The sequence below is a fragment of the Mesoplodon mirus genome (assembly GCF_964341445.2).
Source record: "Mesoplodon mirus genome assembly, chromosome: 6".
NCBI lineage: Eukaryota > Metazoa > Chordata > Mammalia > Artiodactyla > Ziphiidae > Mesoplodon > Mesoplodon mirus.
In genome coordinates, this window is record NC_138982.1 from 9134346 (window position 1) to 9151284 (window position 16939).

Consider the following 16939-nt stretch of genomic DNA (forward strand, 5'->3'; position numbering starts at 1 on the left):
GAAAATGTCACCTACTTGCTTATTTATTTAGGATTTATATTCCCCCTGCTTCTCAGAAGGACTGAAGGCAGCATGGAAAATGCTTTAATGCTTCCAGTATTTTATCAATTGAAACCTAACTGGGACAGTTTAAGTGTCATAAGAATCACAAAGTTTCTGAATTATTCTCTCCTAATTAAAATCAGAAAACATGTAGCTAATAGTGCTCTTTTCGCATTCATATAGTGCTCAAGTTTGGGTATGCAGACATTCTCTGTTAATTGCACTCATCTTTACTAAGATATTAGATACGAATAATAAGTCAAGCGCTGGGTTAAATTACTATTCAGGCAGCTGAAGTAACGAAGCCTAGTCCAACAAATGTATAGGTACATTAAAACAAACCCCATAGTTGACTGGAATTTAAATCTCTATATAATTCTAAATCCTACATGTATTTTAAAGCCAGGAAATATGTGTTTAAGGCCAAAATTCCATTCCGCTATCTGTCCTGCTGTGGTTATGCCAGGCAAATAACAGTTACAGTAATTTTAGAACCCCTTGCCATACCCTTAGGTATGATTAAGCGACTTAAATGTTGAGTTCCTGTCTAAATTCACTATTTGTTTTCTCAAATTATATACCTAGCACCAATCTAAATAGAACATCAGTATATGTTTCAATTTTCATGCAATTCCATGCCCCACCACTGCTGACTTGCTTTTCATGAAGCCATATGAAGGTTAGTAGGAAGTTGTAAATCCCAATCACATTTTCAATCTATCATTTCTCTAAAGTAAATGTGAATGCCATTTAAACTTAATCAGGCTTTTGGAGGATGGATTCAGTATGATGACTTTAACACACATAAGTAACAAAATCACCCCATGGTAAGGAATGCCTTTACACAATTATTTATTAGGTGTATTTGGAAATATCAAGGCATGTGTTGTAAAACAGCCCTGTGCTGTCAAACAAAGGACATATAACAATTTCTCAAGTCTTAGAGCAGCACAGATGTAAAGTGGGTCATAACATCTTTTACTCTTTGCATGAGGTAATAATTGTTTTCATTTAAATAATCTAAGAACTGCAATAATTTTTAAAATGTCAATAAGCCTTATTCCACATTATCGATACTTAAAACTACTTACAGTGAGTAGCATAATTATTTACACAACATAATTGCTACTGATTTTCTTATCTAACTACTCCCTACCAGATTATAAACTCCGTAAGCATAGAAACTACGCCTTGACTTTTTACCCCTGGGGCCCAGCCCAATGCTCAGTACATAGCGGACGCTCAATAAGCATTGAGCTATTTGTTAAATAAGTGCATAATAGTGCATTTGTGTCACCGAGTCAGAAAATGTGCTAGTCTTTTCAAACCATTTGCAGGGATATTAGGCAAGATACAAGTTCTTTAGACCTCACTTTTGCCATTTGTGAAATGGACATACTAACATGTATCCACTGACATCACGGAATTGGATGCAGATGAAGTAACCATATGTTATTATTTTAGATCTGTGACCTGTATAATAACCAGTATATATATATATATATATATATATATTTTTTTTTTTTTTTTTTTTTTTTGCCGTACACGGGCCTCTCACTGTTGTGGCCTCTCCCGTTGCGGAGCACAGGCTCCGGACGCGCAGGCTCAGTGGCCATGGCTCACGGGCCCAGCCGCTCCGTGGCATGTGGGATCTTCCCGGACCGGGGCACGAACCTGCGTCCCCTGCATCGGCAGGTGGACTCTCAACCACTGCGCCACCAGGGAAGCCCTAACCAGTATATTTAATTCCAGTTGCGTAGAAAAAAAAAAGGTAGTTATCAAAATGACAGTACGTGTATTACCTGGGGAATCTGAAGATCTTCTACATATGACAATTTATGCCTTTTTCCTCTGCATGAATTAGCTAAATAAGGAAAAATTTGCCGTATACTTTCGGCTTAAATAGGACTGACTCTATTCATTGCTATAATTCTCCTTCCATTTCTGGCATAAGTCTGTAACTTTCTGATCGGCCCACATTATTTACTTCAGAGTTAAAGGAAACACCAAATTTTAAACTGCTCAAATGTTTGCTGGTTTTTTCCCAAGCCAGATTTCTGCTCAGAATAATAACTGAAACCTTCAATAATCTGTTCTCTAATTTCAGTACCTTCAAACTTTTTTGGGAAATAAAAAAGAGATATAAATCATAAACAAATACCTTGTAATTTTGATAAAGTTTTATAACAATAAGACCACATACATGAATAATCTCATTTTTAAAAACTGTTTTGTAAATTATGCCCACCTTTAAATCTAAGAACAAAATCATTTTCACTGACATCTGCATACCAACTGCTGTTTCTGTTAGATAACAACAGCAATTCAGATGCAATATTTAGTGTTAACTTCATAACAATTCCTACATACCTATTCGAGGAGAGTTCCCAGAATGTTCTAGGCTTCAAGTTTCCTCTAATTTGCATAGTTGCTATAAACCAAGTTTCAGCTGGTTCCACTTAGCTGGCCATACCATATGCAGCCCAAGTCAAACTCTGAATAGAGTTGCTTTCACAAGGTATTATTTTGCTACTAAAGCCTCTTTTCTTTTTTTTTTTAAATTGTGTCAAATTATCAATATGAATCTCTAATTCTACTGGGATTATAAAATGAACAAGTTATCGATGAAAAGATCAAGGAACCGAAGGATTGGGTGACTTGCCAAGTTTGCACTGAATTTATAAGGAAACCGTTAATAGAATGGTGATCTTTGTGCCGGTGGACCCAAGAAGGAAAGGTGCCTGTTGGGTTTTATTTCCCTTCCCACCCAGAGCCTGGGGAATGTGTCATCCCAGGCAGCCTCCCATGCTCACATCTCCCAGGTATTCATCTGTGTGTCTCCAGCACCTACAGCCGTGCTTGGTGGGCTCTTGGTAAAATGTGCCTTGCCAGTGTAGCAGTGAGCCACATCCCACCGGCTGCGCTCTATCTGACACTGGTCCACTCTCCCTGACTTGTTTTAGGGATCTCAGAGGTCTCTTACTGTCTTCTGCACAGTCTTGCCCCTTTGGGCACATGTACCCAGCAGGGGGACCACTGTGATAGAGCGGTCCAGGTGGTGGTATGTCAATACTTGGAGTTTCATTTCTTGTTGCCGGGCTTGGTACAGGCACAGTTACTAGTTCTCATCCTTCAGTCACTTTGGGTGACTTTTGCCTCAACCCAGTCGTGTTGTCCTTCCAAGCCTGCTTAGAAGACCAGCCACCATTTTCCAAAAATTATACTTCCCTTAGCTGTCAAATCATACTTAAGTCGTACCCACCCCCCATGTATGCAGACTTGGTATTTTATGCAGATGCCCCTTAGGTTACAGTCCTGAACCTCAGCTCTTATGAGAAACTAAGAAACCCTCAACTCCATCGTTAGTAACAAAATACTTAACAATTTCTTAACCCTCAAATTCTCTGATTTGAACTCTAGCCGTACGTTTTTTAGAACACACTCAGCAAAATTAATTAGTAAAACCTAAGACTAGTTGAGGTCACCAAGAGTTGGTGGCCAGAAAGATATAGTTGAGTCACGAGGCTTGAGTTCCAGTCACAGCTTCAGCACTACACAGAACAAGCATCAGCTTCCTCGTTTGCAAAGCAGAAGTACAACTAAGCAGCACGGAGCACGTGCATCCTCAACATATCTTCACATGAGTAAAATTAACCTCGAAATTTTTTTAGAACAGCACTGTCCAAAGGAACTTTTTGCGATGATGGAAATATTCATATTATATACTGTCCAATATGGTGGCTGCCACCTACATGTGGCCATTGAGCATCTGAAATATGGCCAGGGTGACTGAGGAACTGGATTTTTAATTTTTAACTTAATTTTAATTAGTTTAAATTTAAATAGCCAATGTTGATAGTATATTTAGACAGTGCAGCTGTCCAAGAAATAGCAAGGAAAATTTTAAAGTCCTATAATTTAAGGGCAAATCTAAATTTCCATTCTGCAAGCTGTACTTCCATCTCAGAAAGTCCAATACAAATGGCTAGAAAGTTTGCTTGTGACCACTAGCCTTCACCTTTCTCAAAGTATACAGATGTTAACATTAGGCTTTTCCCACCTCCACACCCCCACTGATAAGATAGAGTTTGATGAAGAGGATTTGGTGGTGAAAGCCACTTTGCTGGGACACGTCTCCAGTCTGGAAGAATGGACTGCAAAGCAGATGAGTGGTGAGAAGCAGGATCTTTCTAGCTACGGGAACTTGAGTTTGGGGGCTACTCTGAGACTCTTCCGTCCCTATGATGTTGAATAGCCAGTGGGAATTCTATTCTTGGTTTACTGACTGCAGGAGCTGGAAAATGGACTGGATCCACTGGTTTCCAGAAAGCCTTAAATGGACTGCCTTGGATGAGGCCACACCAGAGCACAGCGCTGTCTGGATCAGATGTCAAGCAAGGGTCCAGAGCCTGGTACGTTGGGCCTCTTGGCTGGTGCCACTCCACCCTAGCTGCATTCAGAACTGCTAAGACAACTGTTTTAGGCAGAAGAGCCCACATTTCTTCATCTCCTTGGTTATCCCTCTTGTCCATTCTACCATCTTCTCTCTCCTGGAGGCCACACAGCTTCCTAATTGGTCTCCTTGTTTCCACTCTCAACACCCTACAATTCATCTTCCACACAGCAGCCAGAATGATCTTTTAAAATCAGAACATCTCAGTCCTTTGCTTAAGATTCTCCAGTGGCTTCCTACTCAAAATAAAATTCAAGCTCTTCACCATGGCCTACAGGGCCCTGCTCACCCTTTTTACTTCTCCCATCGTCCCCCTTATTCATTCTGTGCCAGCCACAGTGACCTCCTGGCTGTTCTTCAAACAAATCAAGCTTGTCTGTACCTCAGGGCCTTTGCACCCGCCGGTCCCTCTGCCTAAAATGCTCTTCCCCAGACTTTCACATGGCTGGATCCTTACCACTCAGGCCTCAGCTCAAATGTCACCTCCTCAGAGTGTCCATTCCCAACCACCTCATCCATAGCTACTTCTATCCCATCACTATGTTATGTTTGTTGGGTTTTTTCTACATATTTCTTGAGGTATATTTAACATATTATAAAACTCACCCATTTTAACAGCACAATTAAATAATTTTTAGTAACTATACCAAGTTGTACAACCATCACCATAGATCATTTCCACCTTTGAGATCCCTCATGACCGTTAACTGTTTATCTCCATACCTATCCCCTACTCCAGGCAACCACTAATCTACTCTCTGTCTCTACAGATTTGCCCTTTTGGAACTGGAATACAGTTATTATCTAATATTCCACTGCTCTGTTTTATTTTATTAAGAAAATTTTTTTATTGTGGTAAAATATACATAACATAAAATGTACCATTTTCGCCATTTTGAAGTGCATGGGTCAGTGGCGTTAAGTTGTGCAAACAATCACCATCATCCATCTCCAGAACTTTCTCATCTTTCCCAACTGAAACTCTGTATCCATTAAATACTGACTCTCATTCCTCTACCCCCACCCAGCCTGTGGAAACTACCATTCTACTTCCTATCTCTATGATTTTGATTACTGTAGGTGCCTCATGTAAGCAGAATCACACAATATTTGTTCTTTTGTGACTGGCTTATTTCACTTAGCATAATGTCTTCAAGGTCCACTCATGTTGTGGCGTGTCTCAGAATTTCCTTACTTTTTAAAGCTGAGTAATGTTCCTTTGTATACCATAGTGTGTTTGTCCATTCATCTATGGATAGATACTTGAGTTGCTTCCACCTTTTGGCTATTGTGAATAACGCTGCCATGAATATGGACGTATAAATATCTGTTCAAATCCCAGCTTTAACTTCTTTTGGGTATATACCCCGAAGTGGAATTTCTGGGTAATATGGTAGTTCTAAGTTTAATTCCTTGAGAAAGTATCCTATTGTTTTCCACAGCAGCTGCACCATTTTACATTCCTACCAGCAATGCACAAGGGTTCCAGTGTCTTCACATCTTTGCCAACACTTATTATTTTCTGTTTTTTTTAATAATAGCCATCCTGATGGATATGAAGTAGTATCTATTTTATTTTTATAATTCAGTTATCACTATGTAATATTTTCTTGTTTACTTGTTTGTTTAAACATTAACTGCCTGTCTCTCCAAACTAGGATGCTAGCTGCATGAGGGCAAGGAGCTTGGCTGCCTTGTTCACCAAAACTCCAGTAGTACCCAAGACCTAACACACATTTGCTGAATGAATGACAGACCTTAGGGCTACCGGCTTCTACAAGCTTTAGTGCTACCACAGTCCTCCTTCTTTTATCAACCCAAGGATATACAGAAGCTAGGGAGCTCCCTTCTTCTGCTCTGACACACCAGAGGACCATGAAGAAGAACTGGGAATATTTTCCCCAACGATTCAGTGCTTTTCCTTGTGAAATACAAAGAAATGAAGATATTTTGAAACTGAGATCTTGAGAGCATCCAAGGCCTTTGGGAACATTCTGCTGAGGCTGTAATTATAACCAGGAGAATGTGCTGGGCTCCTCTGGAAGTTCTTGGTGCTACTCATATGCAAACATAAAAGAGGCAGCCCCTTGAAACAGAATCAGATGGCTAAGAGTGAAAACTATAAAGCTTTTCACTAGAAAAGCAAATTGTGCAGTCCTTTCTTGTGCATTACCTATGCTTTCTAAAAATATATATTTTTCAAAAAAGGCTGGCATTTGCTACTCAACTTTTGAGCCTTAGTTCAGGCAGCCTGGGCAAACCACAAATAAATATGTCACAGAGACTGCTTGTTGTTTGCTTGTTTTCCCTTCTTTCCACAGTTGATAGAAGACTTTTATTCAAAAGAAGACTCTTGAGTTTTAGCGGAGCACATGGATTCCTGACATGAAGACTTCATTTCAGGGCTTCCCTGCAGCTAGAAGAGGCCATGTAACTAATAACTAGCCAGTACAATGTAAACAGCAAGGTGCAGGTAAGTCTGCAGAATGTCCTTAAAGGGAGGATCTGTGCCCTTCCTCTCTTCCTTTTTGTTGGCTAAACCATGAACCTGATGGCTTGGAACTTGAGCACACATCTAAGTGGATACTGAGTGCCTAATGATTTGAGGCTGCCACACCAATCTTGGATTGCCTACCTCCAGATTCCTTTACACGGGAGAGAACCAAGCTTCTGGTTGAGTGATTGTTACTTTGGATCTCTGTTACTGGGAGTCAACCTAGTCCTAACGCACACGGAATCTCTCCAGTAAGATTACAGGAGAACCCAAGCACAGAAATAGGTGCTTCCTAGATACACATAACAAAGTCTATTGTTCCATCAAAGTCTGAGCTGCTTTAAGGCTGATGCCAAGCCCAGCTTAGCCAATATACTAAGGGGGTGGCAGTGATCTGCCATATTGCCTACCAGTCAGAAGAACGGATGAGTCAATACGAACAACAACGGTAACGGTGGTAGCTAACATTTAGTGAGCACTTCTTATATCGCAGACACTCAGCTAAAGAGCTTTATACCTACCATCGCATGTTATCTTCACAACAGTCCTGAGGTTTAAAGATAAATCCATCACACGGCTTATAAGTGATGGAATGAGAGCCAGCATGCCTTACCTTTACATTGTATCCATAAGGAGCATCCATTATACTTCCTCTTTCCCACACATAAAAATAAGGTAGTCAGGGGCTTCCCTGGTGGCGCAGTGGTTGAGAGTCCGCCTGCTGATGCAGGGGACATGGGTTCGTGCCCCGGTACGGGAAGATCCCACATGCCGCGGAGCGGCTGGGCCCGTGAGCCATGGCTGCTGAGCCTGCGCGTCCGGAGCCTGTGCTCCGCAACGGGAGAGGCCACAACAGTGAGAGGCCCGCGTACCGCAAAAAAAAAAAATAAAAAAATAAAATAAAATAAAATAAAACAAAATAAGGTAGTCAGGCCTCTGCGAGGGCACACCCCTCCTTTACCAAGGACAACTTTCACTGGACACCCTTCCCCACCTCCAACACTAACAATGCCCCGAAGACCCAAAACACTGGGCTAACCATGGAGTCTACTTGCTAGGCCCATGGTGTCTCTCAGTCACTAATTTCCTTGGGTCATTTTTAACGTACAGCCATTTAATCATAACTGAAACACAACTATCACATGAAAACCAAGTTATATGTTTGTTTCGGAGCCTTATTTCACATTTATGCTACCATCAATATTGCAGAGCTATCTTTCATGACCATTCTCTCCTGGCCCCCTGTGTTGCAATAACATAATGAAATCTGTACCATTTCATTAGATAGCCAATATTTTACAGGAGAGCACCAATGCATATAGGAGCTGACTTTTATTTAAGGAAGGAGACCCCCTCATATCTGCCTGTCAAATGACCTTCTTGGTGGGAAGGCCTCACTGCAAAATAGGCTTTACTTCATAGAAAGTTGGACTTACCCAATGGTTGATCAAGTCAGTTTATATCATTGTTCTAGACCTCAGCTTCCTCATCTATAAAATGGGGATAATAATACTTCCTCACAGTGATTTCAAAGATTCAGTGAGATTATGCTTGTTACCTACTTGGCACAGTGCCTGGCACCCAGTGAGTCTTCAATAAGAGGTACCTACTTTTTTTTTTTTTTTTTGCGGTATGTGGGCCTCTCACTGTTGCAGACTCTCCTGTTGAGGAGCACAGGCTCCGGACGCGCAGGCTCAGCGGCCATGGCTCAGGGCCCAGCCACTCCGCGGCACGTGGGATCCTCCTGGACCGGGGCACGAACCCATGTCCCCTGCTCAGACCCCCAACCACTGCACCACCAGGGAAGCCCAGAGGTACCTACTTTTAAAAATCATTCATTCATGGGTGGTACAATCTGACTGAATGAAGCAGTGAACTAATGTGTTCAATTACCAAACAACTTCCCAAAATTGAAAAAAAATGAAGAAGATAATAGTCACTACTATGCTCACTTGGAAAGATGACTCACTCTAGCTGACTAAATCCGGACTTATTTTTTTAAGGCTGGCTGTCTCTAAATCTGATTTCTTATCTTGACTCAGCATAATCTATGCCATTACTAACCAACCTGGGCATTTTGTTAGTTTTTGTTTTTAGGCTTTTTCTCCCCTAAGTTATTGTTATTCTCTATTCTTAGATTGCCTTTAGTGGTGGTTTTAAGTCAGAGACATGAAGTGGGATTGTTTTTTTCTTTTTCTTTCCCCCTTTTTTCTCCCTAATGGTTATAAAGTAGTCAGAGGTGAGTACTACCTTTGATCTTCTATCCGCCACTGGGAGACATTTATGAAAGGCACAGGAAACAAATAGCTTCTAGAAGTCTTTATGATGGGCCTTTGCCTGAAGATAGCCTTAATTTTGAATCCATGAAACTCAGCTGAGTCAGACTGGGTTTTCAGACACACATCTGCTTTAAGAATTTCTCTCTCCAAGCAGTATCTCGAGCACTTTCTACTGTTAATGCAGGGTACCACTAGTTCTGTTAAAAATCTCCCAAATAGTAGAGGTAAATCCAACATTTCACTCTTACAGACATTTGCCCCCAACCCAAATTCTGACAGCAGAGGAAAAAAGCAGCAGCTCTTCCACTGTTTCCAGTATTCACTTTTGGAGAATACCCTTTTAAAAAATGCTTACTGTGATTCTCCAGGTACATTTGCTATTTGGAGGGTACACTCCAGGAAAACCTTCGCTGCCAATAAAGCCAGACTCTCCAGTAAGAATGCCGCCACATGTGAAAACAGGTCTGGGGAAATAAAAGAGGAAAAGAAATTTGAAACACTGTCTAACAATTTAATGTCAATTTCAGAAAGGTGCAGTCTATTAATATGGATAAAGTGAATACTGACAATTAACTGCCTGCATCATATACGGGATTTGAAATACTTGTTAGCTCTTAGAATAAATTCTAGCCTGCTAAAACATTCAGTCCAGCTGCCATCTGTCTCCACCATAATAAGATCTATCTATCCATCCATCCATCCATCCATCCATATGCAATCAAGTCCTCCACGTTAAGTGGTAAGATCTTACAGGAAAATGGTAAATGGAAAATTTAACTGCGGGGAGTGAGAGAGAGAGAGAGAGAGAGAGGGCGAGAGAGAGGGAGAGAGAGAGAGAGAGAGAAAGAGAGAGGGAGAGAGGGTGAGCGCTAGGCTCCGTGAAGTGCATGGTTTTAAAGCTAGACAAGTAATTGGTTAATATGAAAAAGTTTTAATTTCCTGGATTTGGAGAGATGCCTAATTCTCTCTTTGTTTGAAAATCGTTGGCCATTGGCAGAACCTCCCACTGAAAAGGAGAAGGCAAAGTTGGCCATAGGGCGGGTCTCCCGGCCCAGGTCCTGGAGCCATCTGGCAGCTCAGAGGTTGAAGAGTTAAACCTGCCAAGAGCCGCTCCCCGGGCGCCGGGCAGCTCGCGTTTTCCCCCAGGTTTCTGTCTCTGGGCAAAGCCTCTCCGGGGAAAAAAACAGGAGTAAAGCAAAGTCCACACATTTAGGTCCCAGTGCTTCCCAGCGCCCGCCTGAACCTTCGGGGAGAGGAGAGGTGGTGGGTGGCCAGCTGCGGGGCCGTGGGGCGGGCGGAGCTGGGGGGCGCCGGAAGGAGCCCCGAGGACGGGCGCCATCCCGGGGTCCTGGTGGCGCGTGGGTCCCCCGGCGCCCCGAAGCGGAGTGGGTAAAGCCAAGCCGTGGGCGAGGGAAAGAGAGGGAGGAAGGGAGGGAGCGCGGGCGGGGGTCGCGTTACCTCTCCGGGGGCTGCGGCCGCGAGGGCTGGAAGGCGGCGGCCAGCAGCAGGCAGAGCGGGGCCCAGGCGCCCGCGCCCCTCATGGCCGGTGGAGACGCTCGGGGCTCGCCCCACGCCGGCGCGCACCCCGGAGCACCGCGCGCTCCGCACCGGCCCGGACTCCCGCCCCGGCGCGCCCCGCACCCCGGCGAGCCCTCTCCCACTCTCTCGCACGCGCCGCCGCGGGGCAGCCCAGGTAGCCGGGCGTGCTCGGCAGGCGGAGCCGGGGCGCTTTTCTAGAGGCGATTACGGTGCAGTCTACTTCGCCGCTTAATTTCCCCTGAGGAGTTGCTCTGGCAGCCACAGGCCACTGCTGAATATCCCGTTTGTTCTCCGGCGGCGAGAGGGGGCGGCTCCCAGGCCGGAGCCGCCTCCTCTCTCGGGGCGGGCGTGGGGGCGGGCGGCTCCTCGCTGGCACCCCGGGACCCGCACCCCGCTCACATCCCTCGGGCAGGGGCTGTGGAGAGAAGGATGAAAGGGAATCCCCTGCCGCGTGGTACCCAAATGGGACCTGGCGCCTTGATCTACAGATGATGGGGTGGGAGGGGGGTTGGAGGGGGGTAGCCTTGGTTTGGTTTGCTTTGGGGAATGTTTTTCTCTAGTTGCTTTCAGATAAAAAATATTCGCGCTTGCTGATTGCCGGAAAAGAGGGTTCCTCCTTCCGACATCTAGATCCAAAGAAAGAAAAGAGAAAGTAGAAGAGAGATTCTACTATATTTTAACTCCTACTCTAATTCTCTTACTTTACACACACAGAATCTCAGTAGATTCTTTTTGCTTTTACTGGTGTGTGAGAATAGGGAGATAGGTTCTGTCCGGGAGGCGGGGGGCGGTTTAGAAGTGAGTTTTCAGCCGTGTGATTAGTGAGTGACTTGTCATTACCGCTGCAAATAACGGAGACAAACTCCGGATCTTCAGCTCTCACCACCCCATGTTACGTCCTGAGAATAGCGCTTCTTTGCTGGCGCCTCTCTCTTCTTCAAAGATCTTTTACAACGATGCCTTTTTCTGTAATATTGATTAGTTGAGATGTACAGAGAATTTTGTTTTTCTAAGAACAATTGCAGTCTTATGGAATCAAGGCTTTCCTTTATTACTTTTAATTAATTTTAATTAAAAATAATTTAAAATATTTATTTTGCTAAGTGCTTCCCAATAACCAGGGATTAATAAAAGAAAAACAAGAATGGAATGGAGCTATTGGGTTTTTCAATGACTACGTCACCATAAGGGGACATAGCTGAATTCAAATGCCTCATTGGTGTTATTCCTCCTAAAGTATTTTCACCATTCTAAGCAAAAAAATTAAGCCTTAAAATAATCCTTATCAAGACTTCATTTCTTTCTTTTTAAAAATTAATTAATTTATTCATTTATTTTTGGCTGCATTGGGTCTTCATTGCTAGGCTCATGCAGACTTTCTCTAGTTGCGGCCAGCGGGAGCTACTCTTCGTTGGGGTGCGCGGGCTTCTCATTGCGGTGCCTTCTCGTTGCGGAGCACGGGTTGTAAGCACGTGGGCTTCAGTAGTTGTGACACACAGGCTTAGTTGTTCCACGGCATGGGGTACCTCCTGGACCAGGGCTTGAACCCGCGTCCCCTGCATTGGCAGGCAGATTCTTAACCACTGTGCCACCAGAGAAGTCCCAAGGCTTCACTTCTAATAATGAGCCTACAGTGTTAAGAACATAAGTACTGCAGGCAAGGAAATAAGCAACAACTGGCCGCAGAGAATAATCTCACTTTTTAGAGGAGGGGTATCCAGGAGTCAATAGTAGGAACCAGAATTTCCCTGTGGGGTTTAGATCTTCTTACTATTTTTGAAAATGCGAAGGAAAAAAACACCAAGAATTACAACTTGTTAAAAATTTTCTGAAGGCACCACACCCTGTATGACTTAAAAAAAAAAAAAAAAGGATTACAGAATTTGGCAAACTACATTATATGCTGAAGCCTACACCCTCAACCCAATAAAATTGTTTTAAAAGAGCAAATAGGAAAATAAATGATTGTTTATTTTGCACACATTTCAAGAACATGCTGTCCAACAGCATACGTATTTTAGATGATATTTTATTTAAAAGTCATAGTTTTAAATTAGGAAGTGAAAATATTGCTTAATTCACTTTCTGGTAATGATTTGAAGTGATCATAGCCAGCAAATACTTCATTCTTCAAAACTAAGCTAAGTTTTCAAAATTTAAAATTAAAAAACAAAGTGTGAAACATGACTAAATGGATAGAAAACTATCTGGACATAAATATGCAACAACTCTTTTCTTAATTTACAGACTGATGACTGCATTTATATCCTCACTAAAAAGTTAGGGTTCCAACGCTGATAGTTCTGTTGTTGTTGAGACATGTAGAAAGAAACGGACGTTACCATGTGATTTTAAAAATTTACTAAGACATTATTATTTGCTCCTAGAAACGCATATTTAATTTGGAACTACAGTTCTTATTTTTTTAACATCTTTATTGGAGTATAATTGCTTTACAATGGTGTGTTAGTTTCTGCTGTATAACAAAGTGAATCAGTTATACGTATACATATGTTCCCATATCTCCTCCCTCTTGCGTCTCCCTCACTCCCACCCTCCCTATCCCACCCCTCTAGGTGGTCACAAAGCACCGAGCTGATCTCCCTGTGCTATGCGGCTGCTTCCCACTAGCTATCTATTTTACGTTTGGTATTGTATATATACCATGCCACTCTTTCACTTCTTCACAGCTTACCCTTCCCTCTCCCCATATCCTCAAGTCCATGCTCTAGTAGGTCTGTGTCTTTATTTCCATCCTGCCCCTAGGCTCTTCATGACATTTTTTCCCCTTAGATTCCATATATATGTGTTAGCATACGGTATTTGTTTTTCTCCTTCTGACTTACTTCGCTCTGTATGACAGACTCTAGGTCCATCCACCTCACTACAAATAACTCAATTTCGTTTCCTTTTACGGCTGAGTAATATTCCATTGTATATATGTGCCACATCTTCTTTATCCATTCATCTGTTGATGGACACTTAGGTTGCTTCCATGTCCTGGCTATTGTAAATAGAGCTGCAATGAACATTTCGGTACAGTTCTGACCAAAATTATAAAGCTTAAATGTCCTGAGAAGCTTAATGTGTCAAAATTGAGACACACCCAAGTGGACTCTGAAAGCGTGTGTAAGGTCCATTTCTGTGAGACCAATTTCTGGACTTCAGAGATGCAGCGTTGGTATAATGGTAGGGAGCCACAAAACTCCAGGCACTAGGAAAGGAGAGAGGTGGAGAGAACCAAACCTCTGAGGGTGCAGAGTGGTAGGTGAAGTGATCCTTGTTGTCCAAAGTATATATTACCCAGTCTCTGCCGTTACCCAAGTTGCACAGAGACTCAAAATCATGGGAATATGAGAATACTCACCAATGAACTGACCACTTATAAAATTAGAACCCGCTCAGAGTACATTGTTGCATAATATTAGCACCTAGCTGGGCCCAGTTTGTCAACATCTTTGTTGGTTAGTCACTGGTCAATTCATCAACCTTGCAAACATCTGAAAATGCAACATAAATACAATGCACATTTAATCCATGGTGCAGTACTGATCTTGTAAAAGATCCAGAATCTCATAAGATGGATGCAAGTGATAGTGAAAGAAGTGGAGGAATGATAGACTTCTTTGACAAATGAACACCTGGACGAATTACTCCAGTGAACAACTGAAGGAAAAAAACTAAAGCTCGCTGACCAAAAAAGAATGATTTTTAATGCCAAATATGTTAAAGAGATGCCCATGAGAACAATTGATTCCCTATGCTACTTTTTCAGACATAACATTCTACTTTATGATGTTGTGAAAATCAAAGGTGAAGGGGAAGAATGTTTATATTTTGCTCGACTGTAATTTCATAGGGAAAATTGTGCAAAAAAATCCAGATTTGATTCATTCTTTATTATGAGAATTGGCATATAGCTGCAAATATAGATGAAATTTTGTTAAATACAAAATAAATTTAACTTTAAAAATTTCAGCTTCATTTTTGAAGGTAAAACCCTAAACACTTTTTTAATATCTGCTATGAAACGTTGGAACCTGTTTTAAGTAAGTGGCCTTTTCCAGTACAGTAAATCTCAGGTATGGATTCATTCAAAATCTCAGATAATTTTTCCAACTATCTTGAAAAGCACCTGAGCAACAATCCAGGGGACTGCCTCAGACTGAGGGGGAGAGGCCGGGAGAGGACATAATGGCGGGCTGGGCTCTACCCCTGGATCCCTCCCATTGTTCTTTTTTTTTTTTTTTTTTTTTTGCGGTACGCAGCCCTCTCACAGTTGTGGCCTCTCCCGTTGCGGAGCACAGGCTCCGGACGCGCAGGCTCAGCAGCCATGGCTCACGGGCCCAGCTGCTCTGCAGCATGTGGGATCTTCCCAGACGGGGGCACGAACCCGTGTCCCCTGCATCGGCGGGCGGACTGTCAACCACTGCGCCACCAGGGAAGCCCACTCCTATTGTTCTTTTAGAGGCATGAGCCATATCTGGAACTCAGGTGTGGTCTGTGCTTCCTTGAACATGACACTGGTCCATCTGCACCACATGGGTCTCTAGATTTATAAGTGCTCCAAATGTACAAAAGGAATCAAAAGTATCTGGAAAGCAAATAGTGTGGAAATTCTTTTATGCAGCCCAACTTAGTGACAATACTGTTTGTGACATTTCCATAACATCTGTCGTTCTGCAAAACTATCAAACTGGAATATCCCCATGTTCTTTTACCTAGGAAAATATAATAGTGTAGAGTTATGATATTAATACTTTACTGGTGAAGTGCCTTTTCTGAATTCAGCTTTTCAGATACTATCAACTTTTAGGAACTCTGTAATCTTTGAATTCTTGTGCACAGGTCTATCAGTAGGTCCTCTTGTGAACAAGGATTTTTAGAATTAAAAGTTCAAAAAAAAAGTTCAATATTTTTTTATAACTTTATTTATTTTTATAAATTTATTTATTTTATTTATTTATTCTTGGCTGCGTTGGGTCTTCGTTGCTGTGTGCAGGCTTTCTCTATTTGCGGTGAGTGGGGGCTACTGTTCGTTGCAGTGCATGGGCTCCTCATTGCGGTGGCTTCTCTTGCTGTGGAGCATGGGCTCTAGGCGTGCGGGCTTCAGTAGTTGTGGCATGTGGGCTCAGTAGTTGTAGCGCACGGGCTTAGGTGCCCTGTGGCATGTGGGATCTTCCTGGACCAGGACTCAAACCCATGTCCCCTGCATTGGCAGGCGGATTCTTAACCACTGTGCCACCAGGGAAGCCCTAGTTCCATATTCTTTGATGTTTGGAAGCATACTATTCCTCCTAAGAATAGAACATTGGAGGGGAATTGTACTGGTTAGGCTTCTCAGCTACAAGCAATTGAGTCCACTCTGGCTGATTCAAGCAGTATAAGGGATATATTTTAAAACACAAGGTAGTTCACATTACCATTAAGAGAACTGGAGAAACTTATTCCAAGGCTATTTTCCCCAGAATAGTGGCCAAAACCTTGCTTCAGAAATGTCCCCGGGAGAAATCTGTGGCCACTGCTGCCACCAAGGCTAAGTACTACACGCAGGTACTTCACCTTGCTGACACTGTGACACCTGAGAGCACAGCAGATGCATTTCTGCCCCGAGACATTCAATCTCCCAGTACTCGTGCCCCAAAGGCCAGACGGCTCTGCTGCAACCTACAGAATGAAAGCTCATCACTGACCCTCTTTGCTCAGATGGATCTCTTGAATCAGTCTCATGCAAGTGCATATGGTAATGTCTGTGTCACATGCCGGCATCTCAGCTGCAAGAGAGGCTAGGAACACAACTCTTTGTGGGGCATAAGGTCTGCATGCTGTAGAAATGTCCCCAAATATTAAAAAGCTACTCAAAAAATAATGGCAGGGGCTTCCCTGGTGGCGCAGTGGTTGAGAGTCCGCCTGCCGATGCAGGGGACACGGGTTCGTGCCCTGGTCCGGGAAGATCCCACATGCTGCAGAGCCGCTGGGCCCGTGAGCCATGGCCACTGGGCCTGTGCATCCGGAGCCTGTGCTCCGCAACGGGAGAGGCCACAACAGTGAGAGGCCCGCGTACCGCAAAAAAAAAAAGGCAGGCACAAGTATGATTAATGTCCATGACAGGGATATACAAAGTTCAATTAG

The 16939-nt window shown here is 43.0% G+C and overlaps 1 protein-coding gene across 1 annotated transcript in view; it reads right to left on the bottom strand.

The window, feature by feature from the left end:
• Positions 1 to 11151, bottom strand: part of PCOLCE2 (procollagen C-endopeptidase enhancer 2) — a 67896-nt gene extending 56745 nt beyond the window's left edge. Inside the window, exons 1-2 of the mRNA XM_082624976.1 lie at positions 10727 to 11151; positions 9624 to 9732 (exon numbers count right to left, since the gene is read on the bottom strand). Of these exons, the coding sequence (XP_082481102.1) occupies positions 9624 to 9732; positions 10727 to 10809 (192 nt within the window). The 5' untranslated portion in view covers positions 10810 to 11151. The remainder of the gene's footprint in view (positions 1 to 9623; positions 9733 to 10726) is intronic.
• Positions 11152 to 16939: the final 5788 nt, after the last annotated feature.